Source organism: Diabrotica undecimpunctata, chromosome 2 (genome assembly GCF_040954645.1).
Source record: "Diabrotica undecimpunctata isolate CICGRU chromosome 2, icDiaUnde3, whole genome shotgun sequence".
Taxonomy (NCBI): Eukaryota; Metazoa; Arthropoda; class Insecta; order Coleoptera; family Chrysomelidae; genus Diabrotica; species Diabrotica undecimpunctata.
The window spans coordinates 111,361,083-111,387,030 of record NC_092804.1 but is presented as its reverse complement, the minus strand read 5'-3'; the positions used below and the strand labels follow the sequence as shown (position 1 = coordinate 111,387,030).

General features: G+C 35.5%; 2 protein-coding genes across 2 annotated transcripts; one reads left to right on the top strand and one right to left on the bottom strand.

Annotated features, from left to right (window-relative positions):
* The first annotated feature begins 303 nt into the window (after window positions 1–303).
* LOC140434780 (delta(3,5)-Delta(2,4)-dienoyl-CoA isomerase, mitochondrial) lies at window positions 304–19,168 on the top strand. Its single transcript, XM_072523286.1, has 7 exons — window positions 304–521; window positions 577–700; window positions 1,284–1,372; window positions 5,351–5,595; window positions 13,125–13,288; window positions 13,371–13,497; window positions 18,910–19,168. Exons 1-7 carry the CDS (start codon window positions 476–478, stop codon window positions 19,006–19,008), a joined length of 894 nt encoding a protein of 297 aa, XP_072379387.1. The 5' UTR covers window positions 304–475; the 3' UTR covers window positions 19,009–19,168.
* On the bottom strand, window positions 13,427–24,455 carry LOC140434781 (dynein regulatory complex protein 8-like). The gene is made up of 4 exons (XM_072523287.1): window positions 24,433–24,455; window positions 19,605–19,842; window positions 19,333–19,543; window positions 13,427–13,561 (listed from the first exon to the last, which is right to left on the bottom strand). The coding sequence occupies exons 1-4, from the start codon at window positions 24,452–24,454 to the stop codon at window positions 13,553–13,555; spliced, it is 480 nt and encodes a 159-aa protein (XP_072379388.1). The 5' UTR covers window position 24,455; the 3' UTR covers window positions 13,427–13,552.
* Between the last annotated feature and the right edge of the window lie 1,493 nt (window positions 24,456–25,948).

The window sequence follows — 25,948 nt, the reverse complement described above, 5'->3', positions numbered from 1 at the left end:
TTTGATCTTTACCACAAAATTAATGCAAAACGAAAAATATTTAAGAATGCGTTTTGGGATTACTTTTCGATCACGCATTGGCTGAAAGTGTGGCTAATAAGTTTTGTTAATTTTCAATTTTAACACGCTGTCTTTCGAAAACAAACACCATAAACCATTTTACCAAATCATTTTTCGTCCAAACCTAATCCCTAGCAGAGAATCTTCAGTAATTCGTAATTCTAAGTGAAACTGAAATCAAATTATGTGTTGCCTACTATTATAGTTTATCAGAGTGTGTATGTGTATTATTATAGTTTGTGGCTGAGTGGCTTTTGGACTTTGATATTTTGATTTTTGATCTATGGAAATAAGAAAGTACTTGAACTTGGGAAGAAACCAAATTGAGTCAACAACTTGATATTATAAATAAAATTATAAAGTATTTTTCAGTTTTAAGTTTACCGCGAGTGTTTGAAAATTTCATAAAAGCACTATGAATGGAGTGCTGAGCAAATCAGCAAATTTAATTAACCTCATAGGTAATAATGTCTGAATTATAGGTGTAATAATTAGATTCACTTTGTTCACTTTTAGGTACCTCTAAAATGTCTTCACTGGCTTTTAAAACATTAGCTGTAAGCGTACCCAAAGAATTTGTATATCATGTTAAGTTAAATAGGCCAGAGAAGAGAAATGCATTTAATCATGAAATGTGGCTGTAAGTATTAAAATTAAATTTTATTTTATACTTTAATAATAAAGAAAATAGCAGCGCTGTATAGTTCTAATATCCTATAACTTGTGAGAATTTTTAATTCTTTTTAGCTTGTTAAAACTAGATACTCAGCAAATCCTTTGGTTAAATTACACAGTTGTGCCAGATCGCTCAATACTACATCGTATCAGTTTATTCCATTTAATTTCTCACCAATATTTCGCTATATATATATATTATAGTTCCTGCTTTGATGCTGGCATTTCTATTGAATTAAATTAAGATATTCCTTCATAGTTTTTGTTTCTGAAGCGGTTTGTTTTTATAACTGGTTCTACTGTATCTAATTGGCTCATTGTTCATCTTCTATTTGTTTATAGTTCTGACTCATGTTTTAGTGTTAACTAATACTAGCGTAGCCACAACTGACGGTTTTACACACCATCCTAAACACAGTGGCAGCTCAGTTCAATTAGAAATTAAAAAATTGATAGTGTTGGGCCCGGGGTTTCTCCATAATTACCTTACATTATTTTCCTTCTCATGTTTAGGGCATATTACTGTATTTAATAGAATTTTTTTACAGAGACATTAAAGACTGCTTTCAAAAAATAAGTGATGATGAAAATTGCAGAGCTGTTGTTCTATCAGGAGAAGGAAAATTGTTTACTAGTGGTAATGTATTTTTGATATATTAAAAATATTCAACTAAATTGATCTTTCTTTAAGTATGTTCTCAAAAATTGCAAATTATTTTAATTTTTCACAAAATCTGAAGTGTTTGGGCAAAGATTGATATATTAAATATTGAAAAAAGAAAAGTATTGGATGTCTGTTGACTGTTCTTTGCTAGATCTACCAATATTATTATTGTCATGGTAGATATTTAAAATTTTATGATATGCTTTGTTATCTCTATTTTCAGTTTTCTATTTTCCTCTATTTCTGTTCTCTCGATATTTCTAAATTTTAACTTGTTCTTAATTTACCCTTTACAGTAAAACATCCCAAGTAATGGCTTTTTATTTTCTGTTCTTATATGTTTTTTTTTATGTGTTATATAAATAATTTTAGACCTTAGTAGTATTTGTGCAGAAGATAAAATGATTTTTGCCTATCGATAAATTGTCTTCGTAAAGACGAAGTGATTATTTTGAGACGTCATTTACCGTTGATATATTGTCTAAATATCTTTAATGTTTACATCTCAGCAAAGTGTAAGGGTGTGCTTAATTTACAAATAAAGATTGTAGTGTTAAATGTGTATAAGGCTGTTGTACATCGAAGGTCATTTGCTGTTGCTCAAAATAGTGTCTGAATGTGCCGTCAGTCAGTGAATCTTCTATTTAAGTATAAGCTTCTTAGGTATAGGAAAAAGGAAATGTTTCTCTATATGAAAGGTAACTAGAAGACAAATCTTATTAGATAAGGAAATTATTGCAGACGTCTTTGAACAATATTTTATAAAAATAACTCAAATAAATCCATTTTATACAAATAATTCCAAACCTCTATAAAAAATGCCACTGATCATTCATCATCAGCAATATCAAAAGAAATTCCATCAACTTGTTATGGAGAAAAGCTTATGTTAGCAAATTGTTAACCAAAAAAGATATATTATACTATTTTATAAATGACATGAAAAAATTAACTTTTAGGAGCTTAGCACCTACCTGTTACTAATAGCTAAAGGCAGTAGTTTGAAAGTACTTCGATTTTCGCCATATAACTATGATTTAAATGCTACTAAGTACATATAAACATTTACCTAATATGAAAAATGTTTAAGATCAGCACCTTTTGAACAACAATAACTACAGACAACTAAAGAAATGCTACCAATATTGCTATTAAGATTAAAAATACTGTGGGTTTTGTATAAATTCATAGAAGACTCTATATAACCAATAATAATTTTCTTATGACGGTTCTGATTATTCATGTAATTTCAGCTTAGAGGATAATTAGTATTGTATTGTAGTCTTGTTGATATGTAAGACTTCTAGCCTTATAGACCTTTTCACACTGTGCCTTGAAAGATGCCACCAAGAGGTAATGAATCCTTTTTATCGCCCAATATCCTGACTTAGCTTCCACTGGATCAAACTTGCCCCACAGAATTGCTACCATGATCGAACATGGGGAATCTCCCTATGATGAAAAGGTGGTATGGCTCTTCATGCACGATCAGCTCTTGGGCTGAATGGGGAATAATGCTGTAGACTGAATTTTTCCCCTCCATAACTAAGAAGTTTACTAAATAACAATTAATAAATGATCTTAATACATTAGTCCTTGTCTCCGTCTGGAGACAAGGACTAATCTGCAAACTAATCCGTGCCATCCCGTGTCAAAAGATAACTAGACTCATTGATAGCATGCTCACCGACAGACCTTTCCAAGTCACAATGGGCAACACAAAAAGTGTCCAAATGAAGCTCAGCAATGGACTGCCACAGGGATCTGTTTTGGCACCCTTACTGTTCAATTTATACATCGCGGACCTACCTAGGACAAATTCGCCGAAATTTGGCTACGCTGACGACTGGGCCATTGCAGCAAGACATAATAACATGGCAGTTACAGAAACAATACTAACGGATGACCTTGCCATTATGGGAGAATACTTTCGCAAATGGAGGCTACTGCCTAATGCGACGAAAACCGAAGTGTGCTGTTTCCATCTAAATAATGCCCAAGCCAACAAAAAACTGTCCGTTCACTTTGAAGACAGACTACTAACTCATAACTCAACACCAAAATATCTTGGAGTGACTCTTGACAGAACTTTAATGACAGACAATGCGAATGATTTCAGGTACAATTAGACCAACACCCAACTATTGGCTTCCCATCCTGAGTCACATTCCACCGCCGAAACTACGAAGAAATCACTCCCTTCTCAGAGAATATCGAAAACTCCAGTCTAACCATCAACTACCCATCCACCATGATAGGCGTGATATCGAAATGAACAGACTGCGCTCCAGATATCCTGTCATGTTAAGGGCCACCTCCTTACATCAGGAACATTTCGACCTCACCAACGCTTGGAGAAGACAATGGGAGCGCGACTCACCACAGGAAGCACAGCAAAATGGCCTGTATCGATCAGAAACCGCCAGGCTTTGAACTGACCCGGAGTACATAGACAACGCTGAACAGAATAAGAACAAGAAGCGGTAGATGTGCTGACAGCTTACATAAATGGGGAAAAGCCCTTACTCCGGAGTGTGACTGTGGTGCGCAACGACAGACCGTCCGTCACATTGTTAAAGAATGCCCCCGAAGGCGGTTCCCTGGAGTTTTTGACGAGTTCCTGAATGTGACCGAAAATGTTTTAGACTATATTAATGCATTAGATGTTCGTTTGTAATACTCCATGTAATGTTTTATATTGTTTTTTAAATATGTGTTCTTATTGTATGCCATACGATAAATAATTAATACATTAATCTCCGGCACTATCTTAATATATATTTTTTAATACGCATTTTAAGCAGTTTTAAATAATACAAACATCTAGCTACCTACTTTTAAATAATTAAGAATTTTAGTGTGTACTAAAAAAGCGACCAAAAATTATTGATTTTTAGACAAGAGACAAGATGTAACCATCTTCGTAAGAAATAAAGAACTGGGGATAAGGGCATGTTAAAGTAAAGAAGGATTCCCCATTTTAGACCTTGGAATCTTTGTGCTAGACCTCCTCAACTTAACTAGACCTCCCCAAACATCACCTTGTGTGAATATCAAAACACAGTTGACGATATAGCGAACCATATAGCCGGGAAAGTTATCTACTAATAGCAGGAGACCTCAATGCAAAATCAATACTTTGGAGAGCACCGGCAAAGATAAAAGAGTTACATGGGTTGAAGTAATTTAAGCTATGAACTTGGTCATATTAAATAACGGAAAGCCAATATTCTAAAGAGGAGAGAGCCAAACGCACATCGACGTAACGATGGCAACGATCCAGATTAAAAGAAAAATAGAAGAAAGGGAAATCTTCACATATAAATATATCCTATACAAAGTAAGGAAAAACACACAAAAAACCCAGGAGCGGGAGACTAATCAAATTCATTGACAAGAAAAAACTAAATGAAGAATTACAGGGAATGGGGTAATACCTAAATATATATGAAACTGGATATGAAAAAATTAAGGACCTAGCAGAGAAATGTTGCCCAAGGGGAAGAAGAATGGGCAGCCGCCCATACTGGTTAACAGATAAGATAAAAGGTATAAGAAGAAATTACAACGAATTTAAAATAATTTAAAGACAGTACATATTATTTTATAAATTTTCCAAGGCATTTATTTCTTTACAAACAACGTTATTTCTTTATTAAATAAAAGATATTTATTTAATAAATATTTCTTTATAATAAACCAGTGAAATATATGACATATCATTATATTAATAAAATTATTGTATAGGTGGCGCTGGGGTTTTTATAATGGAAATACAGACATAATAAGCAAATTATAATATTGGTGATAACGACTAATCTACTTAGGAAAACATTAAAAATTAATGGAAAATGTAAATACTGTGATTCTGAATTTAAGTACGACATTGAAATATAAATTATTTTCATTTTGATAAACATATCTTTTATTGCTGACGTTCCTCTGTTTTAGGAATCGATTTAACTAGTTTTTTGCAACAGGGAGCTGAAGCTGGACAACACGATGATCCAACTCGCAAAGCCAAAGTACTCTCCAAGATCATCCAGCTGTATCAAGAAAGTATGAGCTCTTTAGAACTGTGCAAGAAACCCGTATTGGCCGCTATTCATTCTGCCTGTATAGGAGCGGGTGTAGACTTAATTACTGCAGCTGATATTCGGTATTGCACAAAAGATGCGTATTTTCAAGTTAAGGAAGTAAGTGGCAATAGTAAATATTGTTAATAATAATAATAATAATAATAAACATTAGTGTTTTCTGAATTTTTAGAAGGTAAAATTTCATCATCATCATCATGCAACCTCTTCTGTCCACTGCTGGACATAGGTCTCTCCCATTTTTCGCCACTCTTCACGGTTCTGTGTTTCTTGTTGCCATTTCTTGAATATTCGTCTAATGTCGTCCATCCAGCGTGTTGGTGGTCGTCCTCTGCTGCGTTTGTCTTTTCGTGGGCGCCAGTCAATTAGTTTTCTGGTCCATCTTGTGTCTTTCAGTCTCGCTATGTGACCTGCCCAATTCCATTTCAGCTTGGCTATACGTTCGACGACATCACTGATACCTGTTCTTCTCCTTAAGTCTTGATTCCTTATTTTGTCTTTTTTTTGTCACACCGAGAATTGATCTTTACATGCGCCTTTGTGCCACCCGCATTTTTAGTGCTGTTGTTTTTGTTAGCGTGAGTGTTTCTGCTCCGTATGTCATAACAGGAAGAACGCATTGGTCAGATGTCTTCCGTTTCATAGCTATTGGGATGTTGCTCTTAAAGATGTCTCTTAGTGAACCATACGCCGCCCAAGCAAGTGTTATTCGTCGTTGAAATTCGCAGATCTGGTTGTCCTTGCCTATTCTGATTTCATGACCAATATATATGTACTTTTCTGTCAATTCTACCACTTGATTTTGGATAATTAGGTGTTCGCTGCCTGCGTAGCGCAAGCGGTAGGATGCTTGGCTCGCACGCCGGTGGTCCGGAGTTCGAATCCTACCGCCGGCAAAGAACAACTAGACATTTTTAAAAATGTCTAAAGGCCCCAGGTCGACTCAGCCTGAATAAAAATGAGTACCTTGGGTAAAACCAGGGGTAATAATAGGCGGTTGAAGCGTAGCACTGGCCATGTTACCTTCCTTGTATACCGTAGGCCCTAGATATATCAGACTACCCTGCTATACTCCCAAAGCCGCGAAGCGGTATAAAACGGGAGACTATTATTATTAGGTGTTCGCTGGCAACTAAATTTGTCACAAATTTGGTCTTACTGATGTTCATTTTTAGACCTATTGTTGAAGATCATCATCATCATCATATTGGTGCTACAGCCCTTAGAGGGCCTCGACCTTCTCAAGCTTTCTACGCCATTCTATTCTGTCCCTCGCTTGCATTTTCCAGTTGCCGACTCCGATCTTCTCGGCATCTTGTGTTACCCCGTCCGTCCACCTCAGCTTTGGTCTACCCCGTCTTTTCATTCCCACGGGTTGCGTTGTTAGAATCTTTTTTATCATGTTTGACTCAGGGGCCCGGGCTACATGTCCTGCCCACTGCAGGCGGTTTCGCTTAATTATAGTGGTAATATCTTTACCACCAAACGTATGCTTGCAGATATTCTGCAGTTCAAAGTTATATCTACGCCTCCATATTCCGTTCTCACAGACCGCTCCGAATATCTTGCGTAGCACCTTTCTTTCAAAAATGGATAGAGCGGATTCATCTGTTTTCGTTAGCGTCCATGCCTCTGATCCATATGTGAGAACGGGGACTATCAGTGTTCTATACAGCCTTATACGAGTTTTTTTGAGACAGACAGAGTTTGTTAGCTAAGTACTTTGATAGACCATGATAACACCTGTTTGCAATTATTATTCGTCTTTTTATTTCCTCAGATGTGTTATTATTGGGGTTAACCGATGTCCCTAGATATATGAACTCTTTGACTGCTTCGAAGTTTTGGTCATTGATGATTAAATTTGTGTCAACATTTCAAGCTCTTGTGTTTGTGTTAGTCGCCATGAATTTGGTTTTATTTTGATTTATCTGTAACCCCATTCGTTCTGCTGCTGCTACTAGCTCGGTTAGGATTTCCGCAGTTCTCGCCCTAGTTCTTGTTATAATGTCCACGTCGTCTGCATATGCTAGAATTTGTTGAAGATACGTTTTCTAATTCTTGTACCATTTGTGGTGCTTCACCCAGATCTTCGGTAATAAGTAGTATGTCGTCGGCAAAACGCAGATGATTGAGCATTTCTCCATCTATTTTTATTCCTCTATTTTCCCACTCTAGCATTTTAAAGGCGTATTCGAGGACCGTTATAAATAATTTAGGTGAGAGAGTGTCGCCCTGTCTCACACCTCGCTTGATATGAATTTCTCTGGTGGTATCATGTAGTTTTACACGCATTGTGGCGTTTTGGTATAATGTTTGTACTAGCTTTGTGAGCCGGTAATCTATTCTACTATTGTTCAGAGCAGTTATAATGCTGTCTAATTCCACAGTGTCGAAGGCTTTGTGAAAGTCTACGAAGATAAGTACCAGTGGTCTGTTATATTCTAGCAACTTTTCTATTAAGGTCTTTACTATTTGCAGGTGATCGTTTGTTCCGAATTTTGAGCGGAAGCCAGCTTGTTCTCGGGACTGGTAGAAATCTAACTTTTTCTCTAGTCTTGTCGTAATTATTCGGGTAAACATTTTATAGATGTGGTTCAATAAGCTGATTGGCCTATAGTTTTCTAGGTAGAAGGTAAAATTTACATGCTTAAAATTGTTTTGTAAAACTTATTGAGGTCGCTGGTTAAATGATTAGAATAATAACGAAAAAAATGCAATATTTTGATTGTGAATAAATTAGAAATTAATTGAAAAATCACGAAAATACCTGGCTTAACTTATTAATGTTATCTGTACAAAGAAAAATCACTTACCGTTTGAGTATGGTGTATTAAATGCAGCTAGCGAAGTAAAATAAAGAGGAGTAAAAACAAGGGGCTGAGCCCCTTGGTGAGTAGAAAACTGAAGGCGGCAAGCCGAGGTGCAAAAAAACGATTGCGTCTTCGATAAACTAGAAATATTTACAGTACGATGTCTCGTTTCGATCTGTGTTCCCTTTGTATGGGATAGGCACAAACCCTCTTGGTCCGTAGGTTAGTGGGGCAAGTGCATCCCTATAAATCAATTATATTTCTCTTTTGAAAGGTAATAATTTAAATAAATGGTTCACAGAAATTTGATATTTTGTAGTGTTTTCTGTGTTTTCTAGACAGTTAACAAATAACTTGAAGACAAGTGTTAACAGCGTAATTATATCTTCTTCTTAGGGTGCCTGTCCGTTCCGAACGATGACGATCATTCTGGCTATGATGACTTTGTTGGTTGCTATACGGAATAGCTGTGTTGAGGTCTTTCTATACCATGCTCTCAGTTAGCAAGCCAGGATATTCTTCTTCGTCCTGGTTCCCTTTTTCCTTCAATTTTTGCAAAATGCATTGGAGTAGCTCGTGTTTGCCTTGATTTCTCATTATACGTCCCAACTACTGCAGCTTACGGCTCTTCACGATGTTGACCAAATCTGCGGTTGTGTTCATCCTCCGCAGTACTTCATCATTGGTGACTTTGTCTGTACATGGTATCTTCAGGATCCTTCTGTATGACCATAGCTCAAAAGCCTGAAGTTTTGATAGACTTCCCGCCTTCAATGTCCACGTTTCTACTACGTACAGAAGCACTGACTACACGTAACCGATGCGATTTCCGATGCGACATTTAATCTCTTGGGTATTGTCCCACGACTCATTGATTATAGTTCCCAAGTAGTTGTACTGTGAGACACGTTCAATTCTCATTTGGTTCTCATACAGATTTGCTCCAGTTATTTTCCCTTGCTGATGATCATTAGCTTGGTTTTGGTGGTGTTTATATCCAGTCCATATGTTCTACTTGTTTCCGTTATTTTTTTCATTTAGTTTTGCAGTCCTTCTATGGTATTGGAAAACACTATTGTATCATATGCATACCGCAGGTTATTGAGCTTGGCTCCATTTATTAAGATGCCTTCATCAATATCTTTTAGAGCCTCTTCAAAAATGTGCTCCGAGTACAGATTGAATATCAGTGGTGAAATTATGCACCCCTGTCTCACTCCCCTTAAGATTTTGACCTGATCGGTATATTCTCCATCTATTCGGAGCACCGCGTACTGATTCCAATACAGATTATCATTTATTTTTAAGTCTCTTATACCAAAGTCACAACCTTATACCAAAAGAACATTTTCTACAAAATACATTATTAATATATAGGGTATTCCATAAAAAATGAGAAAATTTTGTAGTTGAAAATGATATTACACTTTTAAAAATGACATTACACTGAAAAAGGTTTGACATATCATTTACATTTTTATTACCTTGGAAAACTAATCCACAGCCATTGTAAATCTTACCATTTTCCCAATAAAAGTGTAAATATTCCAAAAATTATTAACTTTAGATCTATAAAACCTTGTATAAACTTTTTATAATTTAAAAAAATATATTTAAAGATGCTTTAATGTACAGGGTGTTCTATTAAAAAATACAAATGTGGTTTATTCCGTTCTTCTGACTGACCCTGTCTAATCGAAAATATTTTAAATTATAGAAGTGTTTGATATACATCAATTTTGTTTTGAACATTTTTTATATACTCTATAGTTTAGCCGTAACAAAAGAAAACTAGAGGTTTGGCGCACCCTGTATTAAAAACGGGACGAGCAACCTGAATTTTGCTTAGAATATCAATTTTTTAACCCCTAAAAAGATGCAAAAAGGTTTGCCACTTCTATCCTCGGGCTTTCCCCTAAAATCCCTCCTTGGAGGTGAGGTAAAACAGAAAACATCATTTGACCAAGAATGTGTGCGCCTTAGAAAAAAATTTTAATTTTGTCAAACAAGAAATATAGCTGAGATAATTTTCAACATAATGTTTTATTAACACATTTTTTAGTTGAAATATTTTTTTCTGCGGTGTACATATTCTTGGTAAATCTGTTTTTTCCATTTTCCCCTTATGAGGGAAGATTTTAGGGGGAAGTCCGTGGTAGGACTGGCAAACTTTTTTGCATCTTTTTTGGGGTCCCAAAATGGACATTCTTAGCAAACTTCGGATTTTTCGTATGATTTTTAAAGGTTCAGTGACATTTCCGTCTCTTGACGACTGAAGTATTCAAAGTATTTGGCGATGTATAAACTCTCCCCAATATCACAATATCATCTCCCCTGTTGGAAGGACCCTTAGAACTGTTCACGTGGAAAACTGTTTGGCTCCCCCGGTGGTTTCTTTTCATATTTTCAATAGAGTAAAACCTGGGTACTTTACAATATCTCTTGAGATTCGAAGACAAAAGAATCGCAGAATAAACTGGTGTGCAGCACCCAGTTTTCATTTCACCACAGCTTAGATATCTTCCTTCGCAGAGCCTCTCGGCAATTTTACCAGAAAGGAAACCAAAACAATTAATTGTTGACTCTTGGAAAGAATTTGTAGTAGTGAAAAAAAAAACAATCATGACGGACGGACGTTCGATTCCACCTATCGTGCTTTTTTGGGGTGTCGGAGTTTACTTTTGTTGTGACGATTGAACCTTTGTTGTCTCGGAGCAAACTATCATACCACGAATGGTTAGACGTTGGTTGACAACAAGAAATTACTCTTTGAACATATCTTTTATCAATCTAGTCAATGGACGTCCTGAACTTGTTTTTTTTTTGTTAATGCCATCTGCCCTTTGTTAAGGCTAAACCAACCACAACACCATGAACAACTCAGATATCATCATCGTCATCATTCTGGCTTTACAACCCTGTGTGGGTCCTAGCCTCCGCAAGCATTTCTCTCCAGTCGTCCCTATTCATCGCCTTTCTCCGCCAAGCACGTATTCCCATATTTTATATCTTCATCGATGTTATCAAGGAACCTTGTTCTGGGTCTTCCTCTTCTTGTCTGACCAATGGGTCTATCAAGGAGCGTTTTTCAAGCTGGGTCATTTTGTTCCATCCGCATTACATACCCTATCCATCACAGATGTCCTATTTTAATATGTTTTACGATATCAGGTTCCTGGTATATTCTAGAAAGTTCGAAGTTGTATCGTCCTTTCCACTCCATTGTCATTCTCTGCTCCATAGATTCGCCTTAGTACTTTTCTTTCGAAACATCCTAACATGTTTTTATTATTTTTTGTTAGAGTCCAGGTCTGAGAACCAAATGTTACGACTGGGCTTATTATTGTTTTGTAGAGTTTTATTTTTGTATTTCTCAATATAATTGTGGATTTAAGGAGGAGATTGAGCACAAAATAGCATCTGTAGGCCGTGCAAATTCTGTGGTTTTATCTCTGCGGTAGTATTATTTTCAGTGTTAAGGATCAATGATCTGAGTCTATATTTGCGCCTCTATAATTTCTGCAGTTTATTACGTCTGTTCCATGCCTTGAATCTATTAAGATGTGATCAATCTGACTCGTTGTTTTTCCATCAGGAGAGGTCCAGGTTACCTTGTGTATATTCTTGTGTTAAAAATATGTGCTAGCGACTGTTATATTGAGTGCTGCTGCTAAGTTTATTAGTCGTAATCCATTATCGCTACTGATGTTGTGTAGGTTATGCTTTCCTATCGTGGGCATGAAAACTCGCTCTCGTCCTATTCTTGCATTCATGTCACCTAATACAATCTTAATGTCATTTCTGGGATATCTCATGTAGGCTTGCTCTAGGTCTTCGAAGAACAGTTCTTTTATTTCCTCTGGTTTGTCATCAGTTGGGGCATGTGCATTGATCAAACTGTAATTAAAAAATTTCCTTTTTAAGCGCAAATAGCACATTCTTTGACTGTATGCTTTAAGTCAATAATAAGGCCTTTTGTTCTTTGGTGTACAATAAATCCCACCCCATTTATGTGTTGGCTTTCATTGCAGTTGTAATATATGGAATGGGTTCTCTTGTCAAGAGTGCCAGTTCCCGTCCACCGCATTTTCTGCAGTGCTTAAACATCTACTTTGTACGTGTTCACTATGTCTAGTAAAGATGTGAGTCCAGTTCGGTCCAGGGTTCGGGTATTCCATGTTCCTAATCTTAATTCCATTTTTCCTTTGTAGAGTCGTCGTCGTCGTGAGTTCCGCCCAGCTAATAGTTCCTGACGTTCCGTAACATATGTTTTTTTATAGGAAGAGGTTGTCAGCCTCTAGCTCAACCTCCAACCTAAAGGGCCAGAGACTCTTCTGTTAGGGTTGCCATACCTTAGTCTGATTTGGTTCGCGGTTGGTATTTGTATTTCCCAACTACTCACCGGTCCTATGACCGGTTAGAGCGTTCCCCTATCCACCACCTAGGGGCGCATCCGATGGGAGACAGACAACTCCCCAAGGAACAACTCAAATATTAACTTGTTATTCTTTGACATTGTCTTTCTTTTAAGTTTTATTACAAAAAGATATTACGTAAAAATAGAAACATTTGAGCATCGGAAAATTAGCAGAGTTAGGACTGAGTCGCAATACAATGCCGTAAACCACACAACGCTTTGTTGCGACATTGCCACGAAATTCAAAATATCATGGCATTTAATGTTCAGTCTTCGTGTATATTTAAACGATTATTTACGTTAATATATTTTTTTTTTCACGTTTTAACATCTACTTACAATTTTCACTGTTAATTAACAAATCGATCGCTATTTATTGGCATTATTGTTTTATCCAGGTCGAAGTGGGTCTAGCAGCTGACGTTGGTTCTCTGCAAAGATTACCGAAAGTAATAGGCTCTGATAGTTTAACAAGGGAATTATGTTATACAGCAAGAAAAATGCATGCCGATGAAGCTCTTACTTGTGGCTTAGTTTCCAGAGTATTTGGGAATCAAGGAGAGTGAGTAACATTTAATATCAAATAATTTTTTATTGGTCAAAATAAATTATCATTTTTTTTAACATATTTTATTATGTTATAGATTAATTCAAGGTGCTATTGACGTAGCTGAAGATATTGCAAAGAAGAGCCCAGTTGCTGTGCAAGCAACAAAGCAGAGTTTGATATTTTCTAGGGATCACAGTGTACAGGAGAGTCTTGACCATATAGTGAGTATTTTCATCAATATTCTGCCCACTTGTAGTTTCAGGTAGTTGAACGTAATTAGTCAATCTGAAAAGGAATAATGTAAAATCAGATAATGATTACTTTGTTTATAAACTTTTAATTTTTTCATATTCTCTCACGTTATTTGCTCTTTTGACAATTGTGTCCATAAATATTGTAGTTCGTTTCAATTCGTTCCATTATTGACTGTTTTAGTAGTAGGTTAAAATTTTCCTGGTAAGAGCGTGGTCGTGAGATTTTATAATATCTATTTTACAACTAAGGTTTTAAGAATATGAAAAAAAAAACGAATCCTAGTTCACATTGTTTTTATCTGTCTTATTCTTCAGAAAGTTCTCAAAATAAAATTTGGCTTCCAGTTTTTTATTGTTTGTTTGAATTTCTTCAGTTTTCTGTAATTACAGTTTGGAAAAATATCCATAACGTTTTGTAGTTTTCAGTAAACTTGTATATACCTTAGATATTTTAAATCTTGTGAATCTGTATATAATCAGTTGTTGAGGTTTTAATAATACCTTATAATCCAGTTTTTAAAGTATCACTATTCAGTAGTTGATTTCGGTAATGGACTACCTAAATTCTGACGTCACAATGGGCGGGGACTTTAAAAACCTTTCCAAACATTTCTAGGTATCGCATAAAGAAGAAATTTACCTGTTTACATACCAGTAGGGAACCCTTTTCTGAAGAAACCCAAAAAGCCTTAAACAAATTAAAAAACCACAAAGCACCAGAGAGTGATGAGATATCAGTGGAATTTCTAAAGTATGGAGGAGAAGCACTACATTACCAAATATACCAGCTAATAACGCATAATATGTCAAGAATAATAAATTCTAAGATGGAACTAAAACATCAAAGTGCCCATACACAAAAAGGGCGACAAAACGAAATGAGTTAACTACAGACGAATAAAATCCTCTCAAATGTCCTTCTTAGCAGATTATCCTCTTAGGTTGAAAATATTTTAGGAGAATACCAGGCTGGTTTTAGGGCAAACAGATCAACAATCGACCAACTGTTATACTGAGATAACTTCTACAGAAAGGCTGGGAATTTAACCATAGACATATAATACAAGATAGACTGACTGCTGCAATACAGTGGCGATCCCCCAGTGCGACAGAGAAAACTGACGCGAAGCAGTCCCTGCATATCTGTAATGGTCCGCATTTATCGACCACGTGACCTTCTCATTGGTCAATTAGGTCACGTGGTCGATAAACCTGTCAAATTAGAAAGAGATGCAGGGACTGCTTTGCGTCACTTTTCTCTGTCACATTTGGGGACGGGCTGGTATTGCAACGATCAGTCTATATTGTATTATATGTCTATGAATTTAACAGACCGATGCATAACATCTTTATAGACTTCTGACAGACATGATAGCGTGGAGAAAATCAAGTCTGGAATGCGATGACGGAGCTCTCAATGCTCAAGAAGCTCGTTCAGATGACCAAAGTTTCTATGGATGTTGAAATATCGTAAGTACGAGTGAACAATAAACTATCCACCAGTTTTGACATAAACAGCGGACTGAAGAAAGGTGACGCTTTATCATCGCTACTTTTTAATCTCTTATTAAAAAAAAAAGAGATGAGATGAGATAACATAGCTTCGAAAGAGTTAAATGTTCCAAATATGTAGGAGCAATAATTACGGCTGATAATGATATCACGGAAGAAATAAAAAGCAGAATCCAGCTGCAAACCGATCTATGTATGCTCTTGATAATCTTATAAAATCGAGAAGCTTAACAAGGACATCAAAAATTAAAATCTACGAATCCATTGTCAGACCTGTAATAACATATAGATGCGAAACAAGGACAATGACCGAAACTAACTAAGAAAAACTCAGACGTTTTGAAAGAAAAATTTTGGGACCTTATCCCAATGTATCCACAAACCAATATGGAATGAGAACAAACAGAATTAAAACAACTTTATAACAACATCTTGAGAATGCTATTGTCCAAGAGATTAATTTTGAGACTTAGATGGGCAGGACACGAACTGCCCATCTTAGTCTAGACTTAGTAATGAAAAATTTGTAAAACTGGTTTGGGATGAGGTTACTGCATGAAAAAGGCCAACTGGGAGTCCCAGAATGTGGTGGAGGGACAACTTCCACTCAAGTCTCAAAGAAATAATATTCCACAGAACAACAGATTGACGAAAGACCGAGTTTTTGGAAAAAGATTATACAGTCAGCCAAGACGCACCCAGGGTTGTAGCACTACAATATGAATATGATCCCTTCCTGGTTTTCCCCTGTCTTGTTTGGTCGATCCGTTCGTGGATTCATTTCGACGTTTCGCTATAAATATGTTAATGTAGCTGTATATGAAGCAGAGTAGTAGGCTACTCAGTCACGGTAATCAACCAGAAGTGGAATGTGAATGTGCTGCAACGGTACTTATGTAGCAAATCCCTAGGTACGTTAACCATTGTCGTGTTCCTCTGACTGGTGAAAATTGCTGTTATTGCGCGTTGAATCTCTTTTGAAGCGTTCTGGCAAACAGTGCATGGTTAGGTTACAGATTGGGAAATAACAAGTAGTCTTCATCTAAGTTTTTCTGGGGATGACTTATTTCTACCCCTTCATGATTTTTTTAGAATAGAAATAGAGATTTTTTGAAAAAATGTGATATTCTTCAAACAATATGAAATGTCTGTAATCTTAGCCTATACCAAAGATACCAAATCTAATTCATCTTTAACACTTCTTTATTCTGGTTTAAACGGGCAGACCAGTTTCTCCGAATAAAAGGTCAAACGTCAAAAGGTGTTCCAAATTTTTTTTAACGGCCTATAATTGAGGAAGTAATGAATATTTTGATTTGAAAATTGAGAATTGTCAATTGAACCTATAATACTACAATTGATGTATACATGAGATCTGTGACGTCATCACGCGCGCTCTGATGTCATTATAATAGAAAAAATTAAATGGATCAGGGGGTAAGGTGAGATGAAAGGAAAGAGGTGTTCAAAATGACCTTCTGCGTCAACATAAGCGTCAAACCGTCTAAGCAGTTCACCTGTACAAACTGCTGTGGCGTAATCAGGGTACACGCTTGTCAAATTTTAGTTTTTAAATCGTCTACATCTGTAGGTTCTTCGTTATAAACGATTCCTTTTAAATAGCCCCGTACAAAAAAAATCTAAGACTGATAGCACAAGCGATCTTGGAGGCTATCGGACGGGTCCGATATTAAGATAATTGATTACAATACCGCTAATATGTGGGGGTGTGCCATATTGTTGCCATACCAAAACGCCTCTTTCGCGTAAGGAATATTCTCCAGTAACAAAGGTAACTCATTTTTGGGTAGGCCCAAAAAATATGGGCCTATTAAACGCCCATTAAATAACCCCTTACCAAACATTAAATTCCCATCTAGTTTGAAAGCGAGTTTCCCTTAACCAGTGCGGATTTTTCACTGATCAATAATGGGAGTTATGGCGATTTACAATCCCATTATTATGGAAACGAACTTCGTCACTCCACAAAATTCTAGTTAAAAAGTCATGAGTGTTTTGCATTATGGCGATGAAGATTTGTCTTCGATCTAAATCGGTAAGTCGCAATTCATGAACCATACACAGTTTCAATAGATGGTAATGGTTTTTTTAAAATCCTTTGAACTGTAGTTGAAGACACTCCGGTTTCTGTAGCAATGGACCTTCGGACACATGTGGATTAACCGTTACATATGCTAAAACATTCACCAAGTTTTGCTGTCTGTGGTGGTTTAATATGATCTCTATGTTTACCGTTCGAAAATAAACCTTGCCACATCTTCTCCTCAACTATAGTGAAAGTTACATAAGACGGTGTTCTTCTCCCGGGAAAGCGTTCCGTTTTAAGGCTTGAGCATAGCGAGCATTTTTCCTACATTCACCATAAATCAACAACATATCTACGCATTCATTAGGTGTGCATAGAAAAGGCATTTTTACTACTGTATGAATTCACGGTATTTCAAAATTCTGTTTTAAAACTACAATTAATGTATTGGTGAGTGAACACAAAAAATGGCATTAGCGTTCATTTATAGTTGCCAAAAAACGTTTTAAATAAAACATTAAAGACAACTTCCTTTTGTTGTGAATTTGTAAAAACTATAAAATATGCTGGTTTCAGGTTAATTTGGAGATGATAAATGCGCTATTAGATTGAAAATTTAGCGCATTTATTAAGAATAATACCCTCATTGTGGTACGCCGTTGAATTTGAGATAAAAAGTCTTTCGTTTGACCTAACCTTCACGCCCATGATCAATTAATTTTTTCCACTGTATTGAGGTCACAGCATAACATATATCTCATGTATACATCAATTGATAGTATTTTAAGTCGCAATTTTAAATAAAAATATTCATTACTTCCTGAATTATAGGCTGCTAAAACATCTTGCAACACCCTGTATGTATGTATTTAAATGGCGCGGAGACTGAAGATATCATTTACACGTATAAACAGTAATAAATTCCTTGTAAGCTCAAGGATTGAGCAGTAGTGATTCACTATTCTTTCCTGACAAATAATATAACCTACTTAGTACTATATATATTTTTACGTTTAACTTTTGCCTTTAGAATTCTATGTATCTTTCTTGTACTTCTGTTTCCCCTATTATTTAGCACTTACTATTTTTACTTTCATTTCTTGTGCAGTGAAAATCAAAGCATTCGCTTGTGCATTACAATTTCTAATCAGGGTGTTCCTTGTTTTGTATTTTTTATCCAATTTTTCTTAATATTCATTCAACATAACACAAATAGTTAAGATATAATTATCATAACGTATGTCCCTAAAGTTTTCCGAAAATTTTAGATTTAAAAGTTTTATTGGTAGGAAGCATTGGATCAAGTTGTCATTGGAACCAAAGTTAGCAAACAACTTAAACGATATACACAATATCAGTTTTGACAAATACGGTTCGTTAAGATGTACAAACTTAATATTTATCAAAGTATTTATCGTTTAATTGGACATGCACCAAAACGCGATATTGTAAGAATTTTTAGTACTCAAAATATTTCGGTGACAATGATTTGCCAGACAATTAAAGAGTGCAAAAATGGTATACCATGCCTTAATTTGCCCAAAAGTGGAACACCAAGAGTTTTAACTTCTGCTCGGGAACAGAGATTAATTCAGAGTATGGAGAACCAAGTCTTTGCGAAATTTTGGTCGAAAATATAATATGTAAATATGTAGACTTAATTTACTGTATCTAGTTAATAAAATAAACTTAATTTACAATTAGAAAATACATATTTATTTTTTTCCGAAAACTGTAGGGACATGCGTTATAAAACAAAAAGCATTTTATTAAATTCACATAGTGTGATACATATTTTAATCATTTAATGTATTTTTCAGAAATTCCTCAATCAATTAAATCTCCAAAGCGAGGACATCGTCAAAGCAGCAACTGCTCAGTTAACAAAAGATCCTAATGTAGTGTTTTCTAAACTATAATTGAATAAAACAAAATGCCTAATCGAACACAGGATTTTGGTCACAGAAAAACAATAATTTTATATTTTTTTGATATTTTAATAAGCGATTTGTATGAAAAATACATAAAATAATTGTAAGCCAAGGATGAATGTCTAAAAATAAAATTATTATATATATATATATATATATATATATATATATATATATATATATATATATATATATATATATATACACTTGATGTTTCCTTTCCCATTTAAAGCTGGTTTATTTTCTAAGCAGACTGATAGAGAATCTTAAGAACACTGCACAAACCCAAATCATAGTGTGATTATTACTCACCATTAATTGATTTATATAATATTCGTAGGGTACAGTTTTCGTTTGCGGATCTATCGCTATTTCTAACATCTCTTCAAGTTCTTCCTGAGTAAATGGCTCCCCAAATTGAGTCATGTATGTTGAAATTTCCTCTTTAGTCAAATAACCGAGTCCTTTAGTATCCAAAGTTTGGAAAGCGTCTAGAAGATCCTCTGGTGAAGCTGGCTCATATCTAAATATCAATTGACTCTAATAAAGAAGGCCAACAATATATTAACGTCTTATAAACTTACTTGTGTTCTGTGATTAGTTGGGACACATACTGTAAAAATTTTAGCAAGTGTACGCTTCCGGGATATTGAGGATCCTCTAGTCCTACAATAATTTCTTGGACTTCTGCTTCAGAAGGACAGCAACCTAACCCTCTGATAACTGTTGATACTTCCCTTACATCTATCATTTTGCTTTGAGAGTGATCAAATACTTCAAATGCATCAGCTATTTTTCTTTCTAAATCGTTGTTGATGGGAACTAAAAAATATATTCTATTTTTTTTTACTAAAAAGGGTATACATTACATCTTACATCTATCATTTTGCTTAGAGAATGATCAAATACTTCAAATGCATCAGCTATTTTTCTTTCTAAATCGTTGTTAATGGGAACTAAAAAATATATTCTATTTTTGTTTACTACAAAGGGTAGAAACAACAAACTAAACGTATATAAATAGAATTGGTGACTTTCTATAGAAACAATGATAAAACACATAATGCCACACCAGAGGTAGAAATAAATGGACTTTTATCGTATATCATTATCAAAAATTGCAGATTTTTATAGGTGTGCGAAGTTATTGTCTGTAATATAACAATAAAGCTGATATCGACGCCTGACTAGATTCCAGATGAGATCTTATAATACCAATAAAATAGAAAAAAGAAATTAAAATAGTAGTAGATTTTGGAATTTTGCAAGTAGTAGCACACCTTGTAACAAATAAACAATAAATAACAATCATTAGTTTTGCTAGTAATGTGCTACCAATTTTAGTTTTCCCAAAGCCCTTGGGCATAGAAACATGGAAAAAGTTCAAAATAGTGTTGGGCGCGTTACGTGAAATAACGACATTCACGACGTGACCCGTCATGAGCATGCGTAACCTCTCTTGTGAACGTGAGCGTGACTCACGACAATTCGCGATTGGAAGCTCCCCCGTCCCTTGCATGTTTTGGCAGTTTATGTTACGGGACTTATCGAGCGCGATAGCAGTATTACGCACATTTGAGGTTTGAACCTTCGACAGGTTGCATGTCATGCTTTATTGTAGCTTTGTTATGATGAAATCAAAAGAGGAAACTGAAAACGACTTGGAAAAGATCTTTCTGACGAAAGATATAAATTTATTAAACATTAAAATGCAAAAAGTGCTGTGTGGGTGAATTTGGAATTAATAGGAAGGAGTTATTCAAGATTGTGCACAGTATATTCACTCTACAAGGATACTGCAATATGTTTCCAAAAGCGGGACAGCAAGTCTCTTAATGACAACAATTTGAGAACTGGAAATCAAATAAACTCATTAAGTAAAATTGTGGTTTATTCCCAGCAAAATGACAGAAATGTTGTATTCAATATGCTGGTAGCGGCAAAACAGACAGTTAACGAGTCAACCCGCATTGGAAAAATTTGTAATTAAACCGCATAAAACAGCTTCAAGAAAGAAAGCTTTCATACAATTTTCCCTAGAGTTAATCAATTTGAGCGCAGACTTTTTTTACGGAAGCCGTCTGATATAAACCGGTTGTACTGTAGCGAGTTGGCTTATTTTTTATCATTCATTTGTTCATGCAGAGTCAGCAGCTAAGTCTCCATGAAACAGCCTCATTGTAAGCAGGTGTAGCTAGGCTGGCGCATGTCCAGTAAGGAAGCCTGTTGTACCGAGCTTTCCCAGTGAAAGTTATGTTGCCTTCGGATCCAGGCCTTTTTCCGGTCGCGGATGCTTTTTGGCACGACGGTTCCGAACCAAAATATTTTGTAGCTTATGCTGTTTTGGCAAGTGCATCAGCTCTTTCATTGCCGTGTATTTCCCAGTGACCTGGAATACACACCAAGCATTGAAATAGTAGTGTATGTGGTACTCATCAATGGCTTTTTAGAAATCTATAAAACATACGTAAATATTTGTCCTAAACTCGATGTTCTTTTGTAAGAGTATTCGCATGCAAAAAAGAGCCTCCCGAGTGCCCATACCGTTTCGGAAACCAAACTACTGATCACCACTTATCCCCTCACAAAGTTTATATTTGCGACAATGCAATACTTTCATAAAAATTTTGAGCGTGTGACTCATTCAACTGATAAGTCGATAGTCGCTACACTGTCTGGCATTCCGTTTCTTGGGAGTGGTTATAAATATTGATACTAACCAGTTGTCTGGTAATTTACCGCTGCTGTATATCTTGTTAAAGAAGGAGGTGATAATCGCAACGTTCTCATCATTTAATAGTTGTAACAATTCTGCAGGTATTTAGTCAGGAGCAGAAGCTTTCCTTCGTTTCGCTTGGTCGATGGCCTTCTGAACCTCTGGGATTAGAATCGGTTGGTCAGCATGTCGGTTAGATGTTACTTCTTGGTAGATTCTTTGGTCATCTTTAAATAATTCTATTATGTAATGTTCCCATTCGGTACAGCGCTCTTTAATGTCACGTAAAATTCTACCACCAGAGTCTTATAATATATTTTGCCTGCAAATTCTGCTTGTACCTGTTAATTCTTTTAGTTTTTTATACAAATGGAAGCTGTCCCGTCGTTGCTCCCGTTTCTCAATTTCTAAACAGGATTCTTGTTGCCATAGGTCTTTTCATAATTTAATTCTTTTTCGGATTTCTTTATGTATTTCATTGACATTCCCATACTACCTTAAAGTCCACCCCAGGTCTTAGAACAGCCCCCACGACTGCTTAGCTATCTGTTCATATATTAATCCACTTTAGTTCAAAAACCCGTATGATATTTTCTCTAGTACAGAAGATTACAAAAAATCGCTGCCATGAATGCAGAGGTATATTCTCCAAGTGGAACAGAAATGTTTAAATTTTCACCACTACTGAATATTCCTCCGCCCGACCCTTCTGCAATTTTAGACCCGCGTGTGTACCAGGTATAATCTGCAGTCTGGGTCGAATGTTTCGACTGATCTATCCCTCTTGTGGGCAAATGTCTACGTGGAAAGGTACTTTAGGCCTATTAATGGGTACCATATGGTCAGCAATCATCATCCATTCGGTTTCCCTAATTTTATTTATGATGCTACGATGTCTTGATCTAACCGATACGTTGCTTAAGTTTTCTTGCAGTCTATAAGTTTTCCTCCTGTCTTATAGCTATGTGTAAAAGAGCTGCCTTTGGTGTAAACCTCATAGCCCTTGTAATTCCAATGCAAGCCAGTCTTTGCACCTTGCTTAGTTTGAAGATGGCACTTTTTGACTGCACTTTGGGACCACTCCACTGATGTAGATGTACTTGTTGGTTTTATTACCATATTTTAAATCCAAAATACCACCTTGTTTTAAACCCCACATTTTTCCAAAGTGCGTCTGGCTACCATTAACTTAGTCACCGCTCTCTTTTGGATATTCATTATATCTGATTCCAAGTAAGCTAATATTACCCAAAAATACTTCACTTCTCTTACCAGATTTAAATGTGAACTATGTAGGTTTAGAGGACCCAATCCCTCGAAATTCTTCCTTCTGAGTAAAGTTCGTGATTTTGGCCTCCTGGAAGATTATGTTAAGCCCTAAATAGAGCCTGTTGCATTATATCTTTGACTGTGCCATTAAATTTGCCGTGGGCTTAGATTATCAGATCATCGGCATATCCCAAAGCATGATGCCTGTCAGTGCTGAATCTCGCTAGCAGCCCACCTATGACGTCAATACGCCATCTCTAATATCGGCCTCAGATACCTAGCTTTTTCTTGTTCAGTTTTCCAGGATTGGCTATAAAAGCCACTCTTAACAACAAAACAAAACTGATATCACTAGACACATGGCTGCAGATTGGACTAGATGCCACAGCCTATGGTTCTAGACAAAACTAGTTCCCGAACAAGACGTCAACACCAAAAATAATTGTGGTTCGTGAACAGTTAGCTGCGGTTCGCATTTCTATTGCTATATATGGATATTGACGAATTAGTTCTTATGCTGTATTTCGCTATATTAAAATGGTTTCTGATAAACAAAAAAAAAGCGTGGAAAAGAAGATAATGGCAACGAAATTTATTTAAAAGTCGTTCGGTTTATATAGGATCTCATTTATTGAGATAAAAAATTTTTAAGTAAAAATCCTTTATAAAAGGTATATAAATTAAAAACCCAAACGGGCTATGTCATGAAGACAAAACGTTTTCGGAAACCATGTTCCATCATCAGTGTCTAGGTGTACATGTTTTGAGCCACTAAATATCAGGGTAAAAACCCGTTAAAAGTTATATTTTACAATTTAGATTACATTATTTGTTATTATATTTTAAGATGTTAAAGTTATCAGTGACATGACCAAGATGGTTCCATAACTTATGGCCAATAGCAAGGTGTTCGTTACATGTAGACTCGAATACCACGCGGTGACTTCTGTTTATTCTGTCGGTAGCTTGGGTTTGAATATAGTTTAGATACAGGCCTAAAGTACCATTCCAACTTGGCATATGCCCAAGAGAGAGGTGGGGCAGGGATTGGCAGGTTGCAGGGTTATACCTAGTACACACACGGGTCTAAAACTGGAGAAAGGGCTGTTGTATGAATATGTAATGGTGATAAATATTTCGATTTCACTAGGAAAACATAACTTGGTATTCCAGGCAGAGAGTGACCATAAAACCGTCTCGAAGACATTCCAATATATATGGCTACTTAATTATGACAAAGAAGAAGAATAGTAACAAAGTATAAATAAGTACCTACAAATATTGCTTATGGAAAGTGAGCATACAGATGTGAGTAAGCAGGTACGCCGATACAATACTAACAGCACAAAACCGGGAACATTTAGGTATACAAAACCAAACCAAGAAAATAATTTTGGATATTAATACGATTATTTAATTTGTCTTACCTTCCACTTCACTACTATTCATTTTTGACACACCTACTGAACTGTTAAAATATATTCACTAGTTATTGATTCAACATTGAACCTAGCAACCAGAGTAACCACATGGATATTGATTGCTATGGGGTACTATGAAATTGAAAATTTTTGAGATTTAAGGGTAAAAAAATGTTACTGTTCAGATTTCTCCAGTTAATACTTGTTAATGATCGCATAAAAAAAATGGATGAAGTCCGAGCGATGAGAATTCTACGAGATAAATAACTACATGGACCAAAACCAATTAAACGTTCAGAACATGTATTTTATAAAATAAAATAGATAAAGATTGGCAAGAAATAGAGAGAGAAATCATAAGTATATTTGAAATAAATATATACAGGGTTGAGATAAAGTATGGAATCAACTAAATATCTTTGAAACGAAAAATACGATATTCATAAAACTTTATAATATACTATAACGGATCTGATATCATATTTTTTGTTATTACTAATTTTTGGTTTCACCGGAAATACTTTCAACTTTTTAAATTTAAATGGGGCACCCTGTATAGTTTTACAGACTAAAAGAATTCCTAATTCATACATACAAAGTTTGATGGAAAAATTAATTAAAACGGAAAATATACTACTTTAAAGTTAAACAATATGGTTCATAGGTTCATTCGTTTACAGAAAAAAATATAGAGGAAAATAAAAGAAATATAGGGGAGAACGGGGAAATGACGGTTATTTAAGGGAAAATACTCTGAGTGATGTGATGAATCATATTTTCTTGAGGTTTCCAGTGAAATGTGTTCGTTTGTTATTTGGCTATGTTATATTCTAATTGGGTTCCTAAAACTCCAATAATTTCCTTTTTTCATGATAAAAATCAAAACAGCCGATTGACTGCTATTACCCTATGATGTCGGGTAACGGCAGTCAGGATATTGTGAAATGGAGGTCTTAGATTAGAATAGTTCAATAGGAACAATGATACATTAAATTTAATTTATTATTATATATAAACACTTAACAAAAATAAATAAACACAGCAAATCATTCGAACATTATTTTACCATATCTTAGCTTTTCAAACTTAATAATTTTTCCCACAATATGTACAGACGAAACTCATGTCATCTACAACTTGGAAAACAAATATGTGCTCTTGACATCTATATGCATGCATAAACTGTACTGAAATACGAGTTCTTCCTCAGTTCAGTTACTTCAGCCGGAAAATTCTTCTTTGCTTTTTCATTTGAAACTTTTACAAGAAGAAAGTCACCTACGTTAATTTGTTGCGGTAGTTCTTCCAAGCTAAACCCTTTGGGTAGATTATCTTTAAGTTTGCTGTCATCGAAGTGCACTGGCATGCGGTATTCTTCTCTTACTAGGATAGCAGTACCTCCAGAATTTGCTCTATGGTCGTTTCTGTATATGTCATGTTCTGGAAACTGTATGTTGAAGTTGTTCTTCAGTTTTTTTTTCTTAGATTGCTACGACATCAATTTCGTATCTATTAATTATTT

Coding starts and splice junctions, on each gene's coding strand:
- LOC140434780 (XM_072523286.1), top strand. CDS start 476: ATGAATGGAGTGCTGAGCAAATCAGCAAATTTAATTAACCTCATAG. Junction 701..1,283: donor TTTAATCATGAAATGTGGCT/GTAAGTATTAAA, acceptor ATTTTTTTACAG/AGACATTAAAGACTGCTTTC. Junction 13,289..13,370: donor GTATTTGGGAATCAAGGAGA/GTGAGTAACATT, acceptor ATTATGTTATAG/ATTAATTCAAGGTGCTATTG.
- LOC140434781 (XM_072523287.1), bottom strand. CDS start 24,454: ATGAATAGTAGTGAAGTGGAAG. Junction 19,843..24,432: donor GAATAGTAGTGAAGTGGAAG/GTAAGACAAATT, acceptor TATATTTTTTAG/TTCCCATCAACAACGATTTA. Junction 19,544..19,604: donor CAACTAATCACAGAACACAA/GTAAGTTTATAA, acceptor ATTGATATTTAG/ATATGAGCCAGCTTCACCAG.